The sequence below is a fragment of the Panthera pardus genome, unplaced genomic scaffold, assembly GCF_024362965.1.
Source record: "Panthera pardus isolate Hobbes unplaced genomic scaffold, ASM2436296v1 HiC_scaffold_22, whole genome shotgun sequence".
In the NCBI taxonomy this organism is placed as follows: Eukaryota; Metazoa; Chordata; class Mammalia; order Carnivora; family Felidae; genus Panthera; species Panthera pardus.
In genome coordinates, this window is record NW_026526788.1 from 51,607,405 (window position 1) to 51,632,454 (window position 25,050).

Below are 25,050 nucleotides of genomic sequence, written 5' to 3' on the forward strand. Positions count from 1 at the left end.
ATTCTCACTAGCTTCATTTTATAGATGAAAACCAGACTCAGGGGTTGAGACATAGAGTCTTCAGGTAATGAGACGCCAATGGACAAGTTTTATATACAGAGTGACACGATAAAAGCAGTGTTTTTGAATATTCATCTGCTTGTGGCCTCTAAGATGGGCTCGACCACAGAAGCTGGAGAAATACTTTGGCCACTATCATAAAAATCAAGTTTAAGGTGGTAAGGACCTGCACTAAGTGACAGAAGAATGTTTGAAATCAAAACGAACTAAGGGACTGAATAGCCACATTAGCAAAAAAAAAAAAAAAAAAAAGAGGGCTGGGAATTTTTACCTCTGGTTGAGAAAATTATGGTACCTACAACATAAACAGGTAAGAAGTCAAACTTGGTTTGGCAAAATGGTTGGCGGAAGACCTTTCCTACAATAGCTATGCAGAACTTCTGGCAAATATGGCAAACACCGGAGCCGTGTCCTAAGTGCCACTGCAGATCTTTATTGCTTTCACCCCTCCCACTGGCATCGCCACCTGGAGCAGAGCATCATGCCCAAGGTCTTTCGGATCCTGCGTTCTCTAGCAATCTGGTGGGATGAGGGTGAGGGCAGTAAAGGAATTAGAAACCAAGTTTTTGAACTTCCAGAACCTTGGCTAAATCGCCTTCTTTCCCTTCTAGGAAATAAGGGGACCCTTATTTATCTTTCCTGCGTCGCTAATGACAAACAGATGACCACAAACGTTTTCTCCCAGGCGCATGCCGCCAAGCAAAAACTGCTCGCACTCCTCGGCCTCACCCTCTGTAGCAAAGGCCCTGGCGGTGCGCTGACGTCACTTCCGGCGCGCTGACGCTCAGTCCGGCGTGCCGACGCCTGCGTCAGCAAAGAGCGGGGCTGGGGGCCCCCGGTTTGAAGTCGTGCGGGTCGGAGGACTGCCGCCTCCGCCGCCGCCTCAGACCCTTGCTCCCCGGCCGCGGCGGGGACGAGTTCGGGCAGGCGGCGGGGCAGATGCTCCAGGGCCCGCGGCGGGACACCCCGCGCCGCACCGGCCGCTCCCTTCTGACCGCGGCCTGGGCCTGCGCCGCTCTGCTCTCTGGAAACTAGCGCCTCGGCGGCGCGGCGCGTAGCTCGCGGGGAGCTCCGAACCGCCGGCGCCCGGCCATGGCGGTCTCCAGGTGGGTCTCGCTCCTGACGAGCGGACGGGAAGGTGGCCCAGGCGAGGCACGGTCCCCTCTCGGTGCCCCCACTCCTAGATAGGGTCGGTTCCCATTGTCACTGGGCTCGGGCGCCTTCTTCCACAGACTTCGGAGTTCGCCCCAACGTCTGCGAGGGTTTGGGCTCGAGTTACTCCTCGTAAATCGGTTCAAAATGTCTTTTTCTTGTTGAATAGACCCCGTGCCACGTTAGAGCTAGTGTTTCTCTTTCCTCACCATGCTTCTCTTCTCTGGTTTCTCTTCCTTCTTTCAGTTCTAGAGCCTGTTACCTCTCTTAGTGTTCTAAGGCAGATCCCTAACCTCCATTTCATGGGAAAACTTGGTAATAACTGTCGAGGTCTGGGAGCGTTGAATTACTGTTGTCTAAATGAACTTCTAATTATGTTAGAAGTTATCTGTGGCTTTAGGGATATGTTCTTTATGAGGACTTTTTTCTTACGGTATAATTCTTTTGTTCAACAAACATTCAGCCGTCAGGAATCTTTGGCAAGTTATTCTGATAGCACCGTCTTTCTTAACTAAGGCGTGAAAGTTATCACAGATCTTAAATTATTTTAAAATAATGTTGCCTATCAACAGGAAAGACTAGGAAACCTGCAGACCAACCAATAAGACGTAAGGCTATGGGAGGAAAGTCCTTTCCTTCAGTATGATAGGATGGTGGGAAAACTTTGTTAGAGGTTTGGTTTTGGAAGTGTAAGTAGGGGGATAGTCCCTGTGGTAGCAGTCAGGAATCACCACGTTCACTAGAGTTGATAAAGTAAGCTTTCGTGAGAACTGGGTCTTTCTACCACTTAGGCTAAAGGAAGCAAGGGTAGTTCAGAAAACAAATAGTTTTCATTCATTTTTTTACAGTTAATTGGACACCTTCCTTGACACCATAGATACTCAAGCTCTGTCTGTTTTGCAAGTGAAGAGAAGAACCCACCCCTCCCAGACTCCCTAGATAACTGATGAGATCGTGTGTGGGAGAAGTCCCTGGGAGTTGATTTAAGGGGGTTGCGAGGTACCTGTAGTATGGAGCATCTAATTTTTATTTCATAGATTAATTGAATCCATTCAGTGTGAGGAAATTCTTATTTTGGGATATATAAAATTGCCTTGAAAGAATAGAATGGCATTTAAAATTTTTGCAAGTACTGGAAGGTGTATCTTCTAATTTGTTACCGCCCATGTAAATGTATACATTATAAATACATAGATACATCAACTTAATATGAGATTTGTTTAACAGGTGATACAATGTTTAAGAGAATGAGTAGCTCTTGAAATTTCTCTTAGAGCAGACCACGTTTTCACAGTATTGGATGTAGTTTTGTAGAGACAAAAGGAAAGTATTTAAAAAGAGACTAATCTGCTTGGCCTATGCTAATCTATTTACAGAAGTTTAGGGCACCTAAATTTCTGAATGAATGGGTTTTGAAAGCTGCTGTCTTTTGTTCTTGATACTGGATTTCAAAGAGTGGTGCTCTTTTTTAATGTAGATTCTTTGCCAAAATTCTGTTAAATTCTACTTTTAAAAATTTTGAGAAAAAAACCTGTCCTAGTTGTATGAAAAAGCTATTCCTGTGTATATTTTGGTCATAAGATCATTCAAGGAAGAAACTTTTGAGACACTGTGTCTTGTGTTTTGGGATACCATCAGTCCTTGCCTTTTTAATTTGCAGATTCACTTTGAATAGCAAACTTTAATTTCAAGCTGGCCTTCTTTGTACACTAAGCATGTTTCTTTACTAATTAAATTTCCTTTTTCCCCTGTTGGTGTGTGCTTGTAGAATGCAGACTTATTTTGATATTTTATGCAGAATAGGTGGAAGATAGCTCAAGAGGTAAAAGTCATATTTGCCAGAATCATATCTAAAACATTTTTTTTGCACTGTAATATTTTTAGGACCTTGTAAATATTTCCAGCAGAAGGGAAATGATTAGCTGGTACCATCATTCCCTCTAATTGCCAGGTTCAGGAATCTGGGAATAATAAACGATTTCTCCCCCCATCCAACCAGTCACCAAATCCAATCCTGTTAATCTATCTTTCCAATCTTTCTCTGGCCAGTCTTCTTTCTTTCCATACCAGTTACCACAATCCTGCTCCTACCACCATCATCTCTAATCCAAGACACCTACAACAGCAGCCACTTGTCTTCCTGCCTCCCATGGCATCTCTAATTTTTTTTTGTAACTTTTTTTTTAAGTTTTTAAATTTATTTTTGAAAGAGGGAGAGAGAGTGAATCCCAAACAGCCTCCAAGCTGTCAGCGCAGAGCCGGATGTAGGGCTTGATTTCATGAACCGCGAGATCATGACCTGAACCGAAGTTGACGCTTAACCGACAGAGCCACCCAGGCGCCCCTCTAATTTATTCTTCACTTCAGCTGTATTATTGCTAATATGCAAATTTTACTGTCATTTTTCTGCTCAAAACCTTTTAGTTGTTTTCTTTTGCCTTAGCATGAGTACAAAATAGATTCTTTGTGATCTGGTTCCTGCTTCACCTTTTTAGCTTCATCACCATATATCAGGTTCTCTGTATCTCTTGCATCTCTCTCTCCCTCTCTCTCCCTCTCTCTCCCTCTCTTGCTCCCTCTCCTCTTCTTTCCCTTTCATTTTGAATCTGTGTTCTCACCTCCCATTCTTTCATTCTGGAACATTTCTTTCCTACCCCCCACCCCAAGTCTAACCTTGGTTTTTGGGTCTAAGCTTATATGGACTTAGGGAAGCTTTTTCTAGTTTTACTTCATCTGAGTTACTTGCACCAATATGTACTTCTGTCAGTCATAATATCATATTTTGTAATTGTTTAATTATTCTCCCTGCTTGGATTTACATGCACTCTGGAGAGAAGGAAATATGTCTGATCTTTCTATTCCCAGCAGAGTGCCTGGCTCTTAGTGTCCTATACACTTTTTTTTTTTTTTTTAAATGAATGAGTGATTTTGTTTCTTGTTTTAATAGCTGTCATGATTTTACCATAGTTTATGTATACAGTAGAATATTTCCAGTGTTTTTCAGTGAGTCCTTGTAGTTTAGCTATAGTTTTTCCCCAGGAGGACAAACTTTCACCATAGCTTTGAATATCAGCCAGGATTATAATTTTATTTTATTTATTTTTTTTTTTCGTTTTTTTTTTTGTTTGTTTGTTTGTTTGTTTGTTTTATTTATTTTTGAGACAGGGAGAGACAGAGCATGAACGGGGGAGGGTCAGAGAGAGGGAGACACAGAATCTGAAACAGGTTCCAGGTTCCGAGCTGTCAGCACAGAGCCCGACGCGGGGCTCGAACTCACGGACCGCGAGATCGTGACCTGAGCCGAAGTCGGCCGCTTAACCGACTGAGCCACCCAGGCGCCCCGAGGATTATAATTTTAAAAACATAATGTTATCAGAAAAGTTTATAATATAGTACAATTCTATGATAATGTGGTCTTGTATAATGCAAATTCGATATAATACAACCTTGTACTTTGTGATTAAATTTTTTAGACCCTACTTACAGTTTTATAAAGGCCTTGTTTTACTGTACATTGAATTGTAAGAATGTGGCAAAATTATCAAATACATGGCCAACTATTGATTTGTGGGAGAGTTAAGTCTTACAAACAAGCTTTGATACTCTAAAAATGCAAATACAATTGTAGTATTTGAAGTTCTCTGTAAAATGCAGAGAGGTATTACTGAAAAATGTACGACTCCTTTAGACTCTTTTCTTAAACGTTTTTATTAAGTAATCTCTACACCATTGTGGGGCTTGAACTCATGACCCTGACACCCCAAGGTCAAGAGTTGCATGTTCTTCTGACTGAGCCAGTCAGGCATCCCTTCCTTTAGACTCTTAATGTAGGAGTTGAGAACAATGTTGCCCTTAAGATGTGAATGCTGGAAAGTCAGCTAAGCTCATTCATGAGCTACTTGCTCCCACAAAACCAACCTCAGCAAAAAGACATTAATATACATTACAGCTTTCAGTGTTGCTTGCCAACAGCTGAAATAATAATTGTTAAATCTTTGAATGCTGCTGTTTTGCCTTGTGAACCTTTCTCCCAGTAACATTTATCACTTGGTTGGGCCATCAACAGTAAAGGCAACCTTAGAGAAATTAAGACTTATGTTCATTACAGAAGGTGGTGAACCCGTGGGCGTTAATGTTACCTTCCACAAGTTACTACAGGATTTTTTTTTTAAGGTTGTTTATCATACCTTTGCCAGTTTATGCCACAGTTGGTTGAACTGACCCTTGTACTTTGACTAGCTAATATGAACATATTTTTCCCTTGATCATATAAATTAAAAAATATAATTTAGAGAATTTTTCCTCATTGATCTAAACTATAAAGGTCATGTCTAAAATGTCTAGACAGTAATTATGATTTGCCTGCATTATTAGACTCTGCATTATTTGTATCTGAAGTCTGTGACATATTTTTGCATTTGAAAATGATGCACTGTTCAGAGAAGTTTCTGGAAAAAAGGGATCATACCCTGTTATGGAAGAAACAAATTACTACATTTGATCAGAACTTTGCTCAGTTTTGTTAATTCTCTCTGTACTGCTGATACTTGAGAGAAACATGTTTCAACAGTCCTGTTCTGCCAAATAAAAGGAAGTTTCTTAATGTAGGGGAAGTTCCAGTGGATCCTTCCTACTGACAGAGAAGATGCTAAAATGATACTCATGATCTCTAGGACAGCACAGGTTTCTTGTGTTTGCTTGTCCTTTTCCTCCATTACTGCTAATTTCAATTCATTATAGGATTGACAGAAGGAACTATTGTAAATTACAATATGTCAAATATTTCATACTAAAAAAAAGTTAGGGACAAAAAAGCCAGGAGAGGGAGAAGAGGTATATAGAAGCTTTTACATTTCAATCTGTATAGTTTCCTTTGGTTTATTCCTCAAAGGGTTTTGTTGTTGTTAAATTGTGATAAAGTACACGTAACATAAAATTCACCGTTTTAGCCATTAAAGTGCACAATTTTGTATGAACTTATAAAATAACATATTCCTTCTGAAGAACCTAGATGTTATTATTTTTTTTTTTTTTCCATTGGAATTGTGGATCTTGGAATTTTTGTTTTTGGTTTTTTTTTTTTTGGTACAAATACATTTATTTTTAAAATTATTATTATTTTTAAAATTTACATCCAAATTAGCATATAGTGCAACAATGATTTCAGGAGTAGATTCCTTAGTGCCCCTTACCCATTTAGCCCATCCCCCCTCTCACAACCCTTCCAGTAACCCTCAGTTTGTTCTCCATATTTATGAGTCTCTTATGTTTTGTCCCCCTCCCTGTTTTTTGTATTATTTTTGTTTCCCTTTGTCTCTTGATGTCCTCATATGAGTGAAGTCATACGATTTTTGTTTTTCTCTGACTGACTAATTTCACTTAGCATAATACCCTCCAGTTCCATCCACGTAGTTGCAAATGGCAAGATTGCATTCTTTTTGATTGCTGAGTAATACTTCATTGTATATGTGTGTGCACGTGTGTGTGTGTTTATATATATATGTATATATATATGCGTTTATATATATGTATGTATATATATGCATACATATATACGTATATATATACATACATACCACATCTTCTTTATCCATTCATCCATTGATGGACATTTGGGCTTATTCCATACTTTGGCTATTGTTGATAGTGCTGCTATAAACATTGGGGTGCATGTGTCCCTTTGAAACAGCACACCTGTCTCCCTTGGATAAATACCTAGTAGTGCCATTGCTGGGTCTAGAATAGTTTTATTGAACCTAGATGTTATCTTTAAGATAAAGTAATGCAAAAGACTGTAGCTTGATGGATGGATCAAGAATGGAGGTTAGAAAAAAATGTCCTGGAGAAAATAACTCAGTTTGATTGTACTTTTTCAGCATTCATTTAATGAGTATTTGTGGAATGCTTTCTATGTTCTAGGTGTTAGAAATACAACAGAACAAAAACGGAATCCCCATTTTAAGAAATTCATGTTCTACTGTGGTAGTGGGGGAATGCAATTTATTCTAGCATGCACCTGGCCTTCCACCTGGCTTTGGTTTGGTTTCATATCTTCATATTGATTCTCAGTTTTGTCTGTGGTCTTAACTAATCTTTCTTGTTTAAAGAATATGCCATTAACATAGTTTCAGATTACCCACGTTATGATCTAGAAGGTATACATTTAAAAACAGCGGTCTAGAGAATTTCTTGGAAGTTGTTTCTTTTGACCATAACTTTCTTGTTTAATAATAATATGTGAGACTTTATAATACAGTGTTCATATCAGGTATTTACTTTCTTATTTCCTAAGTCACACAGAAAAGTAAAAAATTCAAACAGTTTGTTTTAAATTTTACTGGACTTTTGTTAAATGTGAAAATGTGTAACAAACTGGACAGACTTGACTGATCATTCTCTTCGTTAAGGTGAGGTATTCTCCTAGTTGACCTTATACTATTTTTCAAAGATGCTTAATTTAAATTCTGAGAATATTGAGGTTGGAAGTAGATTGAAGAAGTTATTTTTATACCCCCTGCCTTTTTTTTTTTTTTTTTTAAAGTAATCTCTACCCCCAACTTGGGGCTCCAACTCACAATGCCGAGATCAAGAGTTGCATGCTCTACTGGGTGTTATATGTAAGTGACGAATCACTAAATTCTAATCCTGAAATCCTGAAATCATTATTACACTATATGTTAACTAACTTGGATTTAAATTAAACCACAACAGTAGTAAAAAACAGTGTTAAAAAAGATTGAGTTGGGCTCAATGTCATGCCCCTAAATAAACAAAAAAACTGACATACTGAAGAAATAATCATTTAATAAAGCCTCCGGAATTGGGAGGGGAAAAAAAAGAGTTGCATGCTCAACTGACTGAGCCAGCCAGGCGCCTATACCTTTTCTTCCCCCCTTTAATCTTCAAATGACCAAGGAGTTGGGAACACAACATATACTTCTTTATTTTTTTATTTGTTAAAATAATTTTTTTAAATGTTTATTATTTTTGAGAGAGAGACAGAGACAGCAAGCAGGGGAGGGACAGAGAGAGAGGGAGACACAGAGTCAGCAAGCAGGCTCCAGGCTCTGAGCTTTCAGCACAGAGCCCAATGCAGGGTTTGAACTCACAGACTGTGAGATCATGACCTGAGCTAACGTTGGCTGCTTAATCGACTGAGCCACCCAGGCGCCCCAGCATATACTCGTTTAATAAATGAGTGATGAAGTAGTTACCTAGGATATAGTTCAAAATGTCTATGATATTCTTCCATATCTTTTTATGTCTTTACTTCATTATGCAAACAGCTGAAGAGAAGAGGGGTTAGGTTGCACCTGCCTGAATAACCTTTACAAACTTCCATGTACTCTTTCTTTTTTCTAGGCAGCCTTTAGAGCACTTGCCTGTAGTCACAGGTTGGTAAACAAAACATGAATCATGTCTTGTATAATTCTCTCTGAATTAAAGTCCAAATTGAAAATGGGCCAGATTTCTTATCAGTAAATTCATAACCAGTAGGTATTGTCAAATATAATTGCCTTATGTTTTATTTATTTTTTCAGTCTTTGGTACCTTTCATACAGCTTGACATCTATTACTTCTTTCTGCTCCATCTGTCTGTCCTTCAAAGAATGAAGAATGGCATTTTCCCCCCCTACTAGCTATTCTGCAAGAGAAGGTTTAGCCATAAGAAATATTGTGGGGCTCCTGGGTGGCTCAGTCGGTTAAGCATCCACTTCTGCTTAGATCATGATCTCACAGTTTGTGAGTTTGAGTCCCGAATCTGGTGAACACAAGCCCTGCTTCTCTCTCTCTCTCCTTCCTCCTCTCCCTCCCCCCCGCCCCCGCCCCCTGCTTGCCCACTTGCACGATCCCTCTCTCTCAAAAAGTATTGGTGTAAGTACTGTGTTTCCTCAATTAGCCCTTCTTTTAACTTTCTTTCTCTTCTGACCACTTAGCTTCCATCACATCTCTCCCTCACCAAGGGCCCTATCTGCCCTCCAACATGGTACTGACCCTGGCTCATGCCCCTTCTCCTTCCCCCACCAGTTCACTATACCAGCCTTTTCCATTGAGTCCTGACCCTGATGCTTACCCTGCTTGCTCATAGCTGGCTACCCCAGGGTAACAGATCATACTGCCCTCTTGTCAGATCCTGGTCTGCTCGTCCCTTTGTTCTTCCTTTTGTGTGGTGTTTATTCTGCTGTTTTGGATAGATGAAGGGAGAACTCCACAAACAAACAAACAAAACCCAAGGAAGCATTCTTTTATCCCCATTCCTCTATTCAGGGAGGCAAGCTTTGCTACTACCAAGGTGGAAGATGTGAGAATAAATAGGCCTGGATTAAACGAGAGAGTGAGCTGATCTACTACCCCCTGGACAGTTGGCTGATGGAAGAGCAGAAGTTACATGACATGGCATTGGGATAAAAGGCTTTGCAGAAAGGAGAGGCAGGAGGAACTATATGGATGTGAGAGAGGATCAGCATTAGTTAGAGAGGAGTTGAAGGTCTTTGGGCAGGAGTGTGGTTCCAGTGAAGCTGGGTAGAGGGGACTAAAGGAGAGTTTAGAAAGTATGGAGATTATTGAAGGAATACAGTACCCATTTCATGGTCTCTTTCAGCTTGCTATTTGGAGCAGGCATAACTGCCTTGATGTTCAGAATGCTGAAGTACTGCTGTGCTGATCTTACCACTTACTGAAGCATTACCTTAGCATCAGTTGTTATTTTTACAACTTGTTTTCATATAGGTATTACAGATCAAGGGTATTTCTCAAAGGAAGCAAAAAAAATTCTAATATAGCACCACCTCCCCCCCCCTTTTTTTTTAGCACACAATTTTTTTTTGCTTAAAAATGGTGCCTAAACTTGGCCCTAAGAAATGTGTACTTTTCTTTGTAATTTTAATTTTAGTAAATACCAACTAAGCAAATATTTGAATGCTAAGCAAAGACTTTGCAGAGACACTATGCAAAGTATTGTGGGAGACAAAAAGAATCACTGAAGGAGGTGAAGCCTAACGAGCATAAGACATCATGTGACAAATTAATGTAAGAGGTGCCATAAAACAAAACATAATAAATACCAAAATGGCTACTCAAGATGAGAATTTGTGTAGATTACCGGAGTTCACCTCTGTGATACAGTAGTCTGAGATCGTTTCAAAAGGGTAAAGGATTTTAAGTCTCGATGGGTGGTAGCTAGCTCAAGAACTGAACCAAAAAAAGACACTCCAAGTGGAAGAAATGATATAGACGAAATTGTGGAAACCAAAAAGGCCCATGTTTGGGAGATACTTTTTTGATTTTGATTACTGTCTGATAGGTAAGGGTGAGCCATTGACAGTTCTAGGGTAAGGTAGTAATTTGATCAAAGAGTACTTTAAGAGTACTATAAATCTAGCAATAAGATCATGTTACGAGGGGGTTATGCTCACCAGGCAGTTGGAAGTGTGGCACTAGAGCTCCTAGATAGACTAGTTTTGGGGATTGTTTGTACCTTGTTACAGTTTAAACAAATAACCTAGTTTCCTAAGGGAGAAACTGGTGGGGTAAGGAGCTAAGGATTGAATATGGGAGAGCAATAAGAGGGAAACCAGGGGAAAAATTGAGAATTCAGATGGAAACAAGGTAATATAAAGTTGTGAAAACTCAGGAAGAAAAATGTCTTAAAAATGGGGTACTTACTGATATCAGATGTTATAGAAAGGTCAAGAAAATTGGGCTTAAAAAAATTGGATTTAGAGCTTACAAGTTTATTGGTGACCCATCAGGTGTGCTATTTTAGTAGAAGAGAAGAACAGAAACTTGACTGATAAGGATGAAATTGTGCATAGTGAGGAAAGAAATGATTTCTTAAAATGTTTTATTTACTTATTTCGAGTGCGTGAGAAAGAGAAAGAGCACGTGCAAGCAGGGGAGAGGCAGAGAGAGAATCCCAAGCAGGTTCCATGCTGTCAGTGCAGAGCCTGAAGCGAGATCATGACCTGAGCCAAAATCAAGAGCTGGACGCTTAACCGACTGAGCCACCCAGGCATCCCTAAAAGAAGTGATTTTAAACACTTGTTTGTGATGCGTGGCAGGAAAAAAGAAAAAGTAAACTAGGAGATGAGGAGCAAGCCGTTTATTTTCTCTTTAGAGACACACTTTTGCATATTTAAAGCTAGAAGGGAATAGATTAATAAGGCAGTGATTTAAAGTATTAGAGAAAGGATGATTGAAGCTAGAAGAGGATGATATCAAGGAAACAGTGGGACAATATCTAAACCTTAAAGAGAAGTGAGGACTGTCTTTCCATTTGAAATAGGATGAGGGTAACGAGCAATCTTTAGAGGTAGTGAGGAGAACTTGAGATTTGTTACAAAGCCTAGAGATCTACTCAGTGAAGTAGTGCATTCCTTTTTTAAGGAATGAGGAATGGTAACCGCGTCTTGAGGAAGGTGGAAATGATGGGGGAAAATGTTACAATCTGTCCATTTTCTTTTAACTTTATAAACAGGGTAGTATTGTCACTTCCTTACAGTGTTCATTTTGCAGCCAGCTTTGCTTTTGGTCATAAAAAGCAGAATCTCCATCCTGGAAAAAGAATTAATGAAGTAGTTGAAATCTGTCCAGAGGTGAGGTCTAAGGAACTTCACATCAAATAAGTCAGAGATATGACAAATATTACGTTACATAAGAAAAAAGGGAAAAAAAACCCCACAGTGATGTGAAACTAAAATATGCCTAAATTATCTAGTTTTACCCTCCAAAATAAGAGGTTAAATGAAGTAAATTTCCCTGAATCCTCCAACATGTGACAGCAATAAGACTTCTAAAGGTCTCCTAACTTTCAGTCTAGTTTGTTTTCCATTTTACCACAGTTTTCTACAGGAAAGTCTTGAATCTACATGAACTGTATACATATAAGAGAGCCCAGTATTGTTACAAAAAAGACATGCAGCGTATACAAATATAAGTCCATTTAGAGTAGCATAAATTTGACCTAAGACTAATCATTCTTTGTAATAAAACTTAATTTTTGATAATTTTGCCTACCATATAATATACAAAGATTTTTTTTTTTTAAGTAGGTTCCATGCCTAACGTGAGGCTTTAACTCACAACTCTGAGATCAAGAGTCGCATGCCCTACCAACTAAGCTAGCCAGATACTCCTTAATATAGAATATTTAAAATGAATTTTTGTCTTGATAATTACAGAAAGTTGTTCATAGATGTTTGAAATCTCTTTTTGCAAATTTCATTGACAAAATCATATGGTAATGGCAACATGCAAGTATTTGTTGTGGAGGCTCAGAGATGATTCTCGTGAACATTAATATCACAACTTGATTTAAAAATGAAAATAACTTAAGGGGCATTCTGAGAGTTATGTGTGGGATGGGGGGAAGATCATTTTATGGGGAAGGGATTTAGGTCTGACAGTCATAGAATTTTTTAAATAACACCAGTTGTCAAAATTTTTTTTTCTCCTATTCTTTTGTCCCACTATTTCTGAGTCACTGTTCACCAAATCTGTAGCAAAACCTGATGAATAAATGGGTAAAGGCAAGTATTTAGACAGCCTTGAATTAATGAGGAGAATAATTGTCTCAGCAGGTGGATTGTGTCCATACATGGTGTATATATAAAGTAAGTTCATTTTTGTGTGTCTTACAAAAATTAGTTTCTTTATGATCACTCTGTGTGCCATTCATTGTATCAGAAGCAAAAACTGTGTTGTGTTTCTGTTTTTCTTTGTTATCACTGGCTTTTTTATTACCTCACATATTTTTCTTGAAATTTGTCCTTTCTATATTCCCTTAACTATAAATTTGAACCTTACCTCTTAGTGTTTTGTTCTGAAGCAGTTGAAAACTTTTCAAGGTACCCTTACTGTTCTTGACTGAAAAAGATTTTAGTTCTATTTCTTACTAGTTATAATGATTCTGTGCTTATTAGTGACTGGCTAGTTTGATAAATACTACCAGAGAAAAGAAAAGAACAATCCAGCCCATTTCATTTGCCCCTTATAGGTTTATCTTACAAAAGACGTTTAGAGCTTTGTTGTGTAATTTTTTAGCTCTTTGTGAAAGAAAAATACCTGTAATCCCAGAAGTAAAATACAAGCTTCACTGTAGTTTATTGATGCTTAATGCTCATGGTTAGCTTTGGGACCTTACTTGCTTTCTCTTTCTCATTAGATAAAATTTGAAAATGTATTCTTTAAATTTCCCTTTGTGTAGGGTTAGGCAGTTGATATAACTTTACCATCCTCTGTATTTTTTTAAAGTACCCATTTATTGCCTATATGAAGTATGAGGCTCTTTTCATTACCTCTGGCATTCACTTTGCATTACTGAGCCTGATTAGTAGTGTGATAGGAAAGCTAGACCTATATATGATAGGTGGACAGCTGGTGGTAATTACTTGTGACTTGGCCTTTCTCCTTTCTAAAACCTTAGGATTTTCCTGTATCCCAAAACCACAAGAACATAGTGTTCCACTTCTCCTCACCTGTTCCAGGTATAAGGCATTGTGATATTCCAAGCTTTAGTCATTGGTTAAATGGTAGAACTGGAGTTTGAACTGTGATGTTGTGACTCTAGAATTTGTGCCAGTATGCTGTATGCCTTTGGAAACTCTTTCCTCAGAGATTTTGTTTATTGCCACATTTGTCACTTCTACACACATGACTTCATATACCTGTATACCTGCAGTCTCAATTTTTCCTGAACTTCACATCTCTATTCCAACTATCTTTTTTGGTTTCTTGTAGCTATCCTGTCCCCGCCACTAGTAAGCTTGTCATCATTTCCCACAATATTTCCTCTACTAGTTCCCATTTTTTTAAGTGACCTCTTCATTTTCTAAGATCCAGAGTCTGAGAAATCTTTCATTTCCTTGACATTCTTATTACACTATGTATGTTTTGCCTCTGCAGTGTCTCTCCCAACTTCTTTCTAGGCTTCTAGTCATGATCGTAGTTTAGGTCTGCTCTTTTAGACTAAAATTCTCTAAAAGTTTTCTTCCATTACATTTCATGCTTCACACTGCTGCCAGATTAATCTTCCTAAAATAGAGCTCTAGTCCCATCTCTTTCTTGCACCAAGACCTTCATGGCTGACCTATGAAAGTCCATCCCATATACTATTTCTTTTATGAAGCCTTTTCAATATTATACAGTTGGGGATATATAGTATTTACTTCCTCTGTTCCCACTCAAAGCACTTTGCATTTCTTTTCTAGAATATGTGTTATTGTACACTGTATTCTAATTATTTGTGTACTTGCCTTCCTTCTCACCCTACCCCCAATTGCAAGTTCCTTGAGTGTAGAAGTTTCTCCTGCAACCCTAGAATAGGTCTTCTTTCATAAATGCTCAATACATTTGTTGACTCAAGCTTACACCTATGAGGAAACATGTTTCAGAATAATCATTATATTTTTGTTATTTTAGGCTTGACCGTCTTTTTATCTTACTGGATACTGGCACTACTCCAGTTACAAGAAAAGCTGCTGCACAGCAACTTGGAGAAGTGGTAAAGCTTCATCCCCATGAACTAAATAATCTTTTATCTAAAGTAAGAACCCCCCTTTTTTTTTTCCATTTAGTATAATGCTATTGTAGAAGTTTATCTGTGGGTAGGAATATAATGATAGAAATTGTCTTATTTTTATTTATTTACTTATTTAAAATTTTAATGTTTATTGTTGAGAGACAGAGAGAGAGACCCAGAGTAGGCACAGGGGAGGAGCAGAGAGAGAGGGAGACACAGAATCCGAAGCAGCTCCAGGCTCCAAGCTGTCAGTGCAGAGCCCATCGCAGGGCTCGAACTCACAAACTGTGAGATCATGACCTGAGCCAAAGTCGGATGCTTAACCCACTGAGCCCCCCAGGTGCCCCAGAAATTGTCTTATTTTAGTCACATTTGTGGTCTTCAGAGTCCATTAAATATCTTACTGTGTCTCCAAATATTTTTTTAAATTTCATCTTTTTGTCACAAGATTTAAAATATTTTGGCTTTTTTTTTTTTTGTATCAGGTTTAATTGTCTAAGGGATTTGACAACATAGAACTTTTTGCCTGTGGCACAAATTTTAATCTGACCCAGTTTGGTAATGAGCTAAGTTGTTAATCTAGTTCATTAGTGGTCTAACCTGTTTTTAACAGCTAGTAATTATAGTTGTCTTCAGATGATTGAGTACTCATGGGAAATGATTGAAATATATGAGAAGCAAGTTGTCATTACATTTAAAAAAATTTTTTTTTAACGTTTATTCATTTTTTGGGAGACAGAGACAGAGTGTGAGCAGGGGAGGGGCAGAGAGATAAAGAGACACAATTTGAAGCAGGCTCCAGGCTCCGAACCAATAGCACAGAGCCCGACGCGAGGCTTGAACTCGCAAACTGTGAGATCATGACCTGAGCGGAAGTCAGATGTTTAACCGACTGAGCCATCCAGGAGCCTCTGTCATTACATTTTTAGTTATCACCTGTTTTGAAAGTGGAGGCTTTCTGCTTTGATGGATCAATGTTTTCATAATCTTAGCCCATATTCTTTCCCTAAGCAATGGCTGTGTATTTATTGAACTCTGTGGACTTGTAGAAGTGTGCCTGTATGATAGTAAGCAATACATTCCACGTGCTTAATAATTCTCTGGCATGCAGAATAAAAACAGGAGCACTTTGTGTATTGGGGAGCTTGGGTAGGGAGGAGGGTGGGAGAGCAATATAATAGCCCAGACATTAGAAATCCCAAGATAACTCTCTTCCTGCTGGTATTACCCCCTCCTTTCATTCTCATCTGTCTCTCTTTGATTCATATGAGTAGGAGTTCTAAGCTGTTGTGAATGTACAAATCTGTACTACATAGTTCCTATCATGAGGGCTGACAGTGACTGTCTTTTCCAGTATATTTCCCAGTTAGATATTATCAATACTTTCTAAACAGTATGTAGACGAAGAGACAGTGGTTTGACATCCACAGGCTCCATGTTCTCAGAATGGAGAAGGATGCATGTTTTGTTTTGTTTTGTTTTGTTTTTAATTTCTAAAATGTGTATTTATTTTGCAAGAGAGTGTGTATGCAAGCAGGGGAGGGGCAGAGAGAATCCCAAGCAGGCTCTGCACCGTCATCACAGAGCCCGATGTAGGGCTCAATCTTACAAACCACAAGATCATGACCTGGGCTGAAATCAAGAGTCAGATGCTTAACTGACTGAGCCATCCAGGTGTCCCTGGAGAAGAATGCATATTAGATGCATTATACTCATGTGTAAGGTAGGGGGATAGAGAGGTATACCCATTTCTTCTCATCCCAAGGGAAGAGATTGAGGACTGAATGAGCTGAAACTGGAAACAGTGAGCAAAACTAATTTGTGCTGAACTGAGAAAAGGTTTCCAGCCTTCCAGGTGAGTTCTGGTCTTCTTAACTTAGGTCCCGGCTTGCTGGCTGTCATCAAATAATTCCAAAAGAGGCAAAGTTTGTCTTTAGTACCTTCTCACCTCCTATCCTCTTTTTTTCTCCCCTCATTGTTTTCCTGTTGCCTTTTGATTTTGTTTTTTAAACTTACTGAAATATAATGTACATACCATACAATTTGCCCATGTAAAGTGCACAATTCAATTATTTTACCTTTTTTTAAGATTTTATTTTTGGGGTGCCTGGGTGGCTCAGTCAGTTAGGTGTCTGACTTCGGCTCAGGTCACGATCTCGCGGTCCGCGAGTTCGAGCCCTGTGTCGGGCTCTGGGATGATGGCTCGGAGCCTGGAGCCTGCTTCCGATTCTGTGTCTCCCTCTCTCTCTGCCCTTCCCCCGTTCATGCTGTGTCTCTCTCTGTCTCAAAAATAAATAAACGTTAAAAAAAAAAAAAAAAGATTTTATTTTTAAGTAATCTCTATACTCAGTGTAGGGGTCGAACTTACAACTCCAAGACCTACAAGATCCACTGACTGAGCCAGCCAGGTTCCCCCTCAATGATTTTAGATATGTGCAATCATCACCACAATCTAATTTTAAAATATTTTTATTTCTCCCAAAAGAAACCTCATGCCCATTAGCAGTCATTCTCTAGTACTCCTCCCATACCCATCCCTAGGCAACCTCATCTGCTTTCTGCCTATAGATTTGCCTATTCTGAATATTTTATATAAACATGACTGGTTTCTTTCATTTAAAATAATATTTTTAAGATTCTTTCATATTGAAGTGTGTCTCATTACTTCATTCCTTTTTTCCCCATTTTTGTTGTCAAATAATATTCCATTGTATGGATATGATATGAATATATTATGGATCTATCACATCTTATTTATCTGTCCATCAGTTGATGGACATTTGGGTTGTTTCCATTTTTTGGCCTTTGATGAATAATGCTACTGTGAAAATTCACATACAAGTTTTTGTGTGGGTGTATGTTTTCATTTCTCTTGGGTATATACCTGCAAATAGAATTGCTGGATCATATAGTAACTACGTTTAACTTTCTGGGGACCTGCCAGACTGTTTTCCAAACTGGCTCCATAGTTTTACATTCCTAACAGCAGTTTATGAGAGATCTAATTTTTCTATATCCTGGTCAGTGCTTGTTATTAACTGACTTTGATTATTTCCATACTAGTGAGTGTGAAATGATATGTCATTATAGTTTTGACTTGCATTTTCCTGGTGACAGTGATGTTGTTTTATGTGTTTATTGACCATAAACTGACTGAACTGCCTAGATCCTTTGCCCATTTTTAAGTGGGATATTTGTTCTTTTAATATTGAGTTGTAAGAGTTCCTTATATATTTTGGATACAAGCTCCTTACCAGGTATTTGATTTGCAAATATGTTCTTCCAGTCTGTGGTTGTATTTTCTCCTTCTTTCTTTCTTTCTTTCTTTCTTTCTTTCTTTTTTTTTTTGTGTGTGTGTTTTCACTTTCTTAAATGTATCCTTTGAAGTACAAAAGTTACTAAGATTGATGAAGTCGTATTTATCCTTTTTTTTTCCATATCTCTGTGCTTTTGGGATCAATCTAAGAAATCTTGCCTGATCCAAGGTCCCAAAGGTTTACCTCTGTGTTTTCTTCTAAGAATTGTATAGTTTTAGCTGTTATTTTTAGATTTATGGCTCATTTTGAGTTAATTTTTGTGTATGGGATAAGGTAGGTGTTCACAGTCATCATTTTATTGCCCCAGCACCATTTGTGGAAAAAACTATTCTTTCTCCATTGTATTGTCTTGGCATTCTTCTTAAAAGTCAGTTGACCATAGACACAATTTTATTTTTAGACTCTCAGTTCTTTTCCATTGATCTGTGTACCTGTTCTTTTGCCAGTACCACACTGTCTTGATTACTACCACTTTGTAGCAAGTTTTGAGATCAAGAAGTATGAATATACCAACTTTATTATTCTTTTTCAAGATTGTTTTGGTGATTCTGGGTCCCTTGCATTTCCATATAAATTTTAGGATCAACTTGCCCATTTCTGCAAAAATATCAGCTGGGATTTTGATAGGAATTTTGTTGAATAAGTAGATCAATTTAGGGAGTATTACTATCTTAACAATATTAAATCTTTTTCTTTTTTTTAAAGTTTATTTATTTTGAGAGAGCATGTGTGTTCATGAGCCAGGTAGGGGCAGAGAGAGAGGAAGAGAAGCCCAAACAGGCTCTGCGTTGTCAACCTTGATGTGGGGCTCGAACTCATGAACCATGAGATCATGACCTGAACTTCAGTCAAGAGCCAGATGCTTAACCAGCTGAGCCACCCATGCGCCCCAACAGTATTAAATCTTTATATCCATGAACATGAGGTGTTTTTCTGTTGACTGTATTTAGATTTTATTTAATTTCTTTTGATGCTATTTTGAATTTTTTGGTAATGTTCGGTATACGAGTCTTGCATTTTAAGTTTATTTTTAAGGAGGGAGCCAAGATGGCGGAACAGCATGGAAGTTTTTTGTGTGTCTCGTGTCCATGAAATACAGCCAGACCAACACTAAACCATCCTGCACACCTAGAAAACTGATCTGAGGATTAAGTTTATTTTTAAGTATTTTATACTTTTTGATGCTATTATTATTTTTATGGGCCTGCGTGGCTCAGTCAGTTGAGTGTCCAACTGTTGATTTTGGCTCAGGTCATGCATGATCTCACGGTTGTGGGATCTCTACAGCCCCAACAGGGCTCCGTGCTCAGTCTGAAGCCTGCTTAAGTTTCTCTCTCCCTCTGCCCCTCCCCAGTTTGTGCGGGTAGACTCTCTCTTTAAAAAAAAAAAAAAAAAAAAAACAGGGGCGCCTGGGTGGCTCAGTCGGTTAAGCGTCCGACTTCGGCTCAGGTCATGATCTCGCGGTTCGTGAGTTCAAGCCCCGCGTTGGGCTCTGTGCTGACAGCTCAGAGCCTGGAGCCTGTTTCGGATTCTGTGTCTCCCTCTCTCTCTCTGACCCTCCCTCGTTCATGCTCTGTCTCTCTCTGTCTCAAAAATAAATAAATGTTAAAAAAAACAATGTGATTTAAAAATTTTTATTTTCAAGTTGTTTATTGAAAGTGTATTACAATACAATTCATTTTTTTAATGTTCATTTACTTTGAGAGACAGAGTGTATGCCCTCGCTAGTGGGAGAGGGGCAGAAAGATAAGGAGCTAGAGAATCCCAAGCAGGCTTGGAGCTGTCACCCCAGAGCCAGACACTCCAGACCCCGGGCTTGATCTAGGAAGTGTGACATTGTGACCTGTATGAGATCATGACCTGAGGAGCCAAAATCAAACGTTGGAAGCTCAACTGACTGAGCTACACTGGCATCCCACAATTAATTTTTGTATATTGATTTTATAACTTCCAATCTTGCTGAACTCATTTATTCTTTCTGCTAGTTTTTAAAAAATGTTTATTGTGAGAGAGAGGCAGAGAGCATGAGCAGGGGAGGGTCAGAGAGAGAGGGAGAGAATCTCAAGGAGGCTCTGTCAGAGCAGAGCCTGACATGGGGCTCCATCCTACAAACAGTGAGATCATGACCTGAGCTGAAATCGAGTCAGATGCTTAATTGACTGAGCTACCCAGGCTCCCTTATTCTTTATACTAGTTTTTTAACTCTTTGCAATAAGTAATGGGACGTCATGAAAATACACACTGTACTTTTTAGTATGTTAAAAGCTAGGTTATTTTTTAAATGCACTTAAGTATTTATTTTTTTTAATGTTTATTTTTGAGAGAGACACGGAGTGTGAGCGGGGGAGGGGCAGAGAGGGAGGGAGACACAGAATCCGAAGCCGGCTCCAGGCTCTGAGCTTCCAGCCCAGAGCCCAATGCGGGGCTCGCACTCACAAACTGCAAGATCATGACTTGAGCTGAAGTCGGATGCTTAACCGACTGAGCCACCCAGGTGCCCCAACACTTAAGTATTTTTTAAATAAAAGTTTCCTGTTTCCCTTTTTTAAGGTGTAGTGATATTTCCTGTGAATGATAGAATCTTGTAAACAGTAATTCCAAGGTGTATGTATTTATATGTATTCACATATATATCTATAATTTATATATAAAGCCCAAGTACTAAACTATAAATTAACAACAAGTAAATTTGTATTTCTCTGTTCTGACTACCTTGAACAAACAATATTTTTTGGAGTAACTGTTGTATCTTTTAATTTTTTAAGGTGTTGATATATTTAAGGAGTACAAATTGGGATACCCGCATTGCAGCAGGACAGGCTGTTGAAGCTATAGTGAAAAATGTACCTGAGTGGAATCCAATACCAAGAACCAGACAAGGTGCTTTTAAGTGGTAAAAGTAGTTTGCAATAAAAATCTAACTGTAGAATTAATTATACTATACATTTTATATTTTAAAAATTACAGTTTTAATTTAAAGCCTTAATTTTCAGGTACAGCTTTGTCGGGAAATGACATTGAATAAGGTGATTTTCACCATGCTTTAAGATATTAGATAAATTATATTTTCATATATATTTTTTAAATTATTAATTCTATGCTTGATTTATGGAGATTATTGCTTCCCTCAACGAATTTATGTCCTTAAAAAAAAAAGGAAACTAAATCAGTGCAGTGTAAATATTTGAAAGTGTTTTCTCTTGTTACTGGGAGAATAGTGTAATTATTTTTTAAATTTAAGCACAGTTATATATGGATATTTGGAGGAGTCTTTAATTTCTTATGTGTCCTTTAGATATCTTGTAGTGGAAATTATTTTTCTGACTGCAATGATAGTTAAAAATGAATGTATGCTTTAAAAAATTTGTATGGCACAAAAATAGACACATAGACCAATGGAATAGAATAGAGACTCCAGAATTGGACCCACAAAAGTATGGCCAACTAATCTTTGACAAAGCAGGAAAGAACATCCAATGGAAAAAAGACCGTCTCTTTAACAAATGGTGCTGGGAGAACTGGACAGCAACATGCAGAAGATTGAAACTAGACCACTTTCTTACACCATTCACAAAAATAAACTCAAAATGGATAAAGGACCTGCATGTGAGACAGAAAACCATCAAGACCCTAGAGGAGAAAGCAGGAAAAAACCTCTCTGACCTCAGCCACAGAAATTTGTTACTTGACACATCTCCACAGGCAAGGGAATTAAAAGCAAAAATGAACTATTGAGACCTCATGAAGATAAAAAGCTTCTGCATTTCAAAGGAAACAATCAACAAAACTAAAAGGCAACCAACGGAATGGGAAAAGATATTTGCAAATGACATATTGGACAAAGGGCTAGTATCCAAAATCTATAAAGAACTCACCAAACTCCACACCCGAAAAACAAATAATCCAGTGAAGAAATGGGCAGAAAACATGAATAGACACTTCTCTAAAGAAGACATCCGGATGGCCAACAGGCACATGAAAAGATGCTCAACGTCGCTCCTCATCAGGGAAATACAAATCAAAACCACACTCAGATATCACCTCACGCCAGTCAGAGTGGCCAAAATGAACAAATCAGGAGACTATAGATGCTGGAGAGGATGTGGAGAAACGGGAACCCTCTTGCACTGTTGGTGGGAATACAAACTGGTGCAGACACTCTGAAAACAGTGTGGAGGTTCCTCAAAAAATTAAAAATAGATCTACCCTATGACCCAGCAATAGCACTGCTAGGAATTTACCCAAGGGATACAGGAGTGCTGATGCATAGGGGCACTTGTACCCCAATGTTTATAGCAGCACTTTTAACAATAGCCAAATTATGGAAAGAGCCTCAATGTCCATCAGCTGACAAATGGATAAAGATGTGGTTTATATATACAATGGAATACTACTTGGCAATGAGAAGAATGAAATATGGCCCTTTGTAGCAACATGGATGGAACTGGAGAGTGTTATGCTAAGTGAAATAAATCATACAGAGACAGGTACCATATGTTTTCACTCTTATGTGGATCCTGAGAAACTTACCAGAAGACCGTGGGGGTGGGGAAGGAAAAAAAAAAGGGTTAGAGAGGGAGGGAGCCAAACCATAAGAGACTCTTAAAAAACAGAATAATCCGAGGGTTGATGGGGGTGGGAGGGAATGGAGGGTGGGTGATGGGTATTGGCGAGGGCATCTGTTGGGATGAGCACTGGGTGGTATGGAAACCAATTTGACAATAAATTTCATAAAAAAAAATTGTAAAGGTGTACATTTTAATTGAGAATATGGTGCAACCTGTTTTAATTTTCAAGTCACTTTGATAACTTCACTTTTATTATACATTTTAGCTTGTCTAAAATTTTTGCTTTAATTATCTAGCACCTGTTATTTTGAATGATTATATTAGTCTTCCCTCATCAAATGAAATACATGACCAGAAGTTATAACTTGTTCTAGAAAAGAGCTTCCTCTTTTTCAGCTTATTTCCATGCTTATTTTGGTATATAGAGATATTAGAACTCAGATTCTTTTTATAAAATAATAAATTAGTTACACCAGCATTAAAATTTATGGTAAGGTTGCTTATCATCACTGGAAAATTTAAAGCAATTATGCTTTGTTTAATAGATGAATTATATGCAAATACCTGCTAGGTAAATTAAGTCAGTGAACAGTTACAATAGATTTTCAAATTCATCATGGCATAACCTTTTTTTGGGAGGAATACAAAACATTTTACGGATACTTTTAGGCCTCAGATGGATGTATGATTTTTGCAATTTACCAGGAGATTATAATTTGCTCATATTATGAGGAGACCTATTGAATGAATAGTTTGCTTTGTGTCATAGATATTCCTCAGGTATAGGGAGGAATGATGCTTATTAGCTTATTATATATGAATATAGTATGTGAATATGTTTGTCTTCCAATTTTGCACTATAATGAACTCAGGCTATTACGTTGGTATTTTCAAACTGTTAAACAGTAAATGGAGACAGTATGGCATTTAGCATACGTTTTTCAATATGGGATGCATTTCTTCATATAATGTGCTTTTGTAGTCAAAAACAGCTATACCTACACCCACTGGCATTCTGATAGTTTGTAGAAGTGGGGGGGCTCCAACTAAATAGTTTATTCGTAAATAAGAGCTGATCATAAGTAAATCCACAGTAGCTTTTCTACTTAATTCTCCCTTTTACTTGTCTTAAAATGTTACCCAACCACCCCACATGATGCTGTTTTCTTTCATTCTATACTTTGACTTTATAATCAAATTAAATATTTTTCAACCTCATTTAGAATCTACTTCAGAAAGTGCTATGGAAGATTCACCTGCTACAGATCGCTTGAATTTTGACAGATTTGATATATGTAGATTGTTACAGCATGGGGCATCACTTTTGGGATCTGCTGGTGCAGAATTTGAAGTACAAGATGAAAAATCAGGTATGTAGTAGTCCGATAGAAGAAAATCTGAAATGTGTGTGTTCAGACTAATTTATTACTTGGCATGCTGTATATCACCCATGCAAAATCAACATAGATGTTACAAAATGTAAATTGACTGAAGTTTGCAGTTGGGGAGGTGGAGGCCCTGTGGGTGGAGAAGATAACCAAAAATATTTGGATCTAATGTACCATATGAATATTTTCTTTTCAGTGACTTTGTACTATATCTGTGCATTGTTAATATATACATACTAGTAGGGGCGCCTGGGTGGCTCAGTCGGTTAAGCGTCCGACTTCAGCTCAGGTCATGATCTCGCGGTCCGTGAGTTCGAGCCCCGTGTCGGGCTCTGGGCTGATGGCTCAGAGCCTGGAGCCTGCTTCCGATTCTGTGTCTCCCTCTCTCTCTGCCCCTTCCCCGTTCATGCTCTGTCTCTCTCTGTCTCGAAAATAAATAAAACGTTAAAAAAAAAAAATTAAAAAAAAAATTAAAAAAAAATATATACATACTAGTATTTGAACAGGCATTTTATTATGTATTAGAGAAATTATAAAGTGTGACCCAAGAGCCTCAGTTGAATAGATTTTTTTCTTTCAAGTTTATTTATTTTGAGAGAAGGAGAGAGGGAAGAAGAGAGAGAGAGTCTCTAGCAGGCCCCGTGCTGTCAGCGCAGACCCCAACATGGGGCTCACATTCATGAACCATGAGATCATGACCAGAGCCGAACTCAAGATGGTTAAAACCGACTGAGCCACCCAGGTTCTCCCAGTTGAGTAGATTTTAAAAGCCTGGATTAGTACAGATTGTGATGCTGTTTTCACAATTCTGGACATTTGGGAGACTGTATGACAGTTTTCTTTTTTTTCTTTTTTATCTTTTTTATCATGTGTTTTAAATTTTAAATAATTGGATCTACTCATGCTGGTGACCAAAGCAAACACTAAAAATGAAAAATAAATGTTGGGTAGGTCCTTGTCCCATTATCTTTAAACTTATAGAATCCATCTGGATGTAAAATAATGTTTTGGCCATTCAGGATTCATGCTTTGAGTGGAAAAAACCT

General features: G+C 38.2%; 1 protein-coding gene across 2 annotated transcripts in view; it reads left to right on the forward strand.

Annotated features, from left to right (window-relative positions):
- Window positions 1-863: 863 nt before the first annotated feature.
- The window catches only part of BTAF1 (B-TFIID TATA-box binding protein associated factor 1), a 118,165-nt gene continuing 93,978 nt past the window's right edge, over window positions 864-25,050 (forward strand). The window contains exons 1-4 of one of the 2 annotated variants that reach the window (XM_019445075.2): window positions 864-1,166; window positions 14,632-14,755; window positions 20,814-20,928; window positions 23,840-23,986. In XM_019445075.2, coding sequence (XP_019300620.1) covers window positions 1,153-1,166; window positions 14,632-14,755; window positions 20,814-20,928; window positions 23,840-23,986 — 400 coding nt within the window. In that variant the 5' untranslated portion in view covers window positions 864-1,152. The remainder of the gene's footprint in view (window positions 1,167-14,631; window positions 14,756-20,813; window positions 20,929-23,839; window positions 23,987-25,050) is intronic. The other variant, XM_019445076.2, reaches the window with a different exon arrangement.